The sequence below is a fragment of the Lolium perenne genome, chromosome 5 (genome assembly GCF_019359855.2).
Source record: "Lolium perenne isolate Kyuss_39 chromosome 5, Kyuss_2.0, whole genome shotgun sequence".
Lineage (NCBI taxonomy): Eukaryota > Viridiplantae > Streptophyta > Magnoliopsida > Poales > Poaceae > Lolium > Lolium perenne.
In genome coordinates this window covers 112,339,068-112,342,700 of record NC_067248.2, presented here as the reverse complement: position 1 = coordinate 112,342,700, position 3,633 = coordinate 112,339,068, and the positions used below count along the sequence as shown (strand labels likewise).

The 3,633-nt window shown below is 44.2% G+C and overlaps 1 protein-coding gene across 1 annotated transcript; it reads right to left on the bottom strand.

Annotated features, from left to right (window-relative positions):
- Positions 1-2,480: 2,480 nt before the first annotated feature.
- Positions 2,481-2,846, bottom strand: LOC139831559 (uncharacterized). Its single transcript, XM_071820854.1, has one exon. It carries the CDS (start codon positions 2,844-2,846, stop codon positions 2,481-2,483), a length of 366 nt encoding a protein of 121 aa, XP_071676955.1.
- Between the last annotated feature and the right edge of the window lie 787 nt (positions 2,847-3,633).

Here is a 3,633-nt window from a genome sequence, read left to right as displayed (position 1 = left end):
CATCTTCCTTCTTGATCTTGATTTGATGGTATCCTGATCTTAAAACTATCTTTGAGAAGACTCCAGCTCCTTGAACTTGATCAAAAAGATCTTGTATCCTGGGTAAAGGGTACTTGTTCTTGATTGTTACAATGTTAAGATTCCTGTAATCTCCACACATTCTGTTTCCTCCATCCCTTTTATCCACAAAAATAACTGGTGTACCCCATGGTGACACACTTTCTTGGATAAATCCCTTATGTTCCAGTTCATCTATTTGAGCCTTCAGTTCCACTAACTCCTTTGGTCCCATCTTATATGGTGGTTGAGCTATTGGTGCTGTGCCTGGAATCAGATCTATGGTAAACTCGATCTCTCTATCGGGTAGATGGAGACAAATGGAGGTAATAAGAACTTACCGCAACTCTAGTGCAGTATTCTGAGAGGAGCCCGGTGTCTTTCTTGTAACTCTTTAAATTTGGACGCAGAGGCAATTCGGTGGCAAACTTTGGGGTGATTTCACCCACAATTCTCCTGTTACTTGTTGCATGTCCATCAACTGATCCAAATGCTAAGCCTCCACTGGGCCAGATATATATACGTCTAACAGCGGGCGCCAGAACTGGCAATGATCTTTTTAGGCCTGGCTGGAGCGTGTTACATCTGGAGGTGTCTGATTAGTTCCCTAGTAAGAATAACAACATGTATCAATCAAAAGAGCACCGTGGAAATTAATTTTCGTTTGCAAACAACTATAAATCTGCGAATAGATCTAGCAATAAGAAATGTGTCAAGAACTTATTTTGCACAATATATATATAACCTCATAAAAACATTGAGGAAAGCCTCAACTGCAAGCACAGTATCATCAGTACAATGAATATATAGAAGGCCCAATAGTATTAATTAAGCAGCATAAAAAGTGTTAGAATTAGAGTTGGCTTCAGAAAACTGGATGCAGTAAGACTTGGCTTCAGAAATGGAAGAGATATAAGGCCCAATAGTATTAAGCAGTAGAAAACTGGATGCAGTAAGACTTGGTTTCAGAAATGGAACTGGGGCTTTTCCCTTTTATTCTAAAAACAATTAATAGTATTCATCTTTTCAACACTCGCTGGTAGCCTAATCATCGAACAAAGTGCGATCTATAAGGATTAAGGCCTCATAGGCAAGCACCACAACCAGTAGTATGAATAGAAGGCACTAAAGCAAGCAGCTTCGCAAGAGCCTGATACAATAATAGCGGAATTGCAATGGGGATCATGCGGACAGGTAGAACCGATCAAATCACACTCTGGTTACACCTATCCCCATGAATGCCAATACTACTTGCAGCAGCGTGTTCATACTCATCGGAAATAATGAGCTACAAAGAACCTTCAGGCTTCAACCTGATCAACCAAGGATAATTTACTTGGCCTCAGAGATCATCGGCCAAACGATCTCTTCCCAGAGAGAACAAAGCAGAGCCGAAATCAAAGTTCATGTTATCGTAATGCAGAAACGCAGGGTCTCTACCAACAAAGCTACATCTACATTAAGCCACTTTCTAAGCAACCGTGTTAATGATCTAAACATCTCAACCTAACCTATAGGATCCTACTACTTACAGCCATGATGCCGCTGACAAGGTGTCCAGAGCACCGGGGCGATGTGTCCGGTGAATAGGATGATGAAGTACGGTGGTGGTGGATGTGACCGGAGGCAGATCTAGGGTTCTTGGAATTGGGGAAAACTGGATGTGTACGGTGAATAGGATGATGAAGTGCTTGTTGTGTCGGCATTTTGTATGCAGTTCCTTGAATATCCTTGCGCACTCGCTGTGTTCAGGAATAACAATTAATAAAACCAACGGTAGAAAGGACATTTCTCGTTTCCCTGATATCCGAAAAACTAGGGAACATTTTGGTTATTCAGAATTCCCGCGCGCGGGGCCAATTTAGGATCCTCGAATTTTTGGACAATTTAGACAGGTGGGTCCGCAATATGCAGGTCCTTTGGTCCACCTCGTCTCCTTCTCTTCGCTATCCCCATTTGACTACAAATTTGGTCAACAAAATATAAGATACATGCCACAAAATTATACCATTGGATTCATATTCAAAAGAAGTTTTAAATAGAATATTTTTTGTGATATATACATCATATTTTTTTGACCGAATAGTAGTTGAAGTTTTTTATGAAATGTGATACCCCTATAAGCCGGTATGGATTATGGAGGGAGTAGAGTGGGAGCGGTCACTTCCAGGTTGCATTATTACTCACTCCGATTCATATTACTTGACACTAACAAAGACGTATCTAGACACATTTAAATTATAGATACATCTATTTTAGTTGCAAATAATGGATAGGAAGGAGTACTGTAAACAGTTTTGATCATATCTGAAACATCTAGACCGCAAAATTGTAAACAAGACTCAGTAAAAAAAATAGCAGTGGACTAGTAGAGTACTTTGCAGCAAACTGACAGTTTTTTCAACTAATCAAAGTAACTAAAGCTACATGTGCTTGCACATGCGAATGTAGAGACGTAGCTGCTTGGGCGATCCATCACCGACGAGGTATGGCCCCGGCACCACGAGGAACGGCGTAAGCTCCTCAACCGGGACGGCGCCCGGCGACGCGCTGCTAGAAGCATTGGCAGCCATCCTCTCGACATCCCGCTTGCAATCCGCTTTCGAGGACGGCGGCGGGCCACGCGCCCACATCTTCACCATGTACAACGGCCACGCAGATGTGCGCACGCTGACGCGCACCAAAGACACGATAGTGGCCGAGCCGTGCACGCCGATGTTCAGGACGAACACTGAGCCGTCCTCCCCTTGGATGACGATACGCCTGAACGGCGAACTCGGGCGCGTCATGGTCACCCGGAACTCTCTGGACATGCAATACTCCATCCTGTGCACCTGAATCGAGTGGGCCTATGCGAGGTGGACGACGAGTGTTGACGGCGGAGCGGCGAAGTCTCAGCCCGGCTCCATGCAGGTGCACCGGCCGTGCGGGCACGCGTTCTGGTGGCTGATGGACTCGTGGTAGCTGACGACGACCCCACAGCCGTTGTGGGAGCACATGACCTGCGGCCTTCCAGCGATGTTGTACGCGATGATCTCTAAATTCCTATCGTTTATTACCACGGTGTCGTCCATCGCCGGCTCGGGGTTGAATGCGAAGCCGCGTTGCTCTGCGTCTGGCAACGTTTACTGGGAAGCTCGCCGACGTACGGTCACCGGCGGCAGGCCTGATACCACCCTGCAACTTTACAGTTCAAAGTACGTGGAATAACAGTTTAGAACAAGTGAAACCAACAAATAATTAACAAGAATAAAAATGAGCAATGGAGTCTGGGAGGAAAAAGGGAGCGACCTTGTACAATGAACCTAGGGAAAATCGATGGAGTCTCGAAGGAAAAGCGAGCAACATTTAAAACCCGTGTGTGGTCTGGGTGGTGTAGCATGGGTGCGGGAATAAAACGAACGTTCTCCACCTTTCGTTCTCGATTGGACGTTTGATATTGACTCATATTTGAGCTAAAAAAATAAAAACTGCTCACAAAAAATGAAAACAATACATAAAATAAAAAATGTTTCTTTGTATATTATGTGAATTTTTCGAACCATTAGGATCAATAGTTTAGGAATAAATGACTTT

What these genes read in the sequence shown, in the direction of transcription:
- LOC139831559 (XM_071820854.1), bottom strand. Translation starts at nt 2,846, where the DNA reads ATGACGCGCCCGAGTTCGCCGTTCAGGCGTATCGTCATCCAAGGGGAG.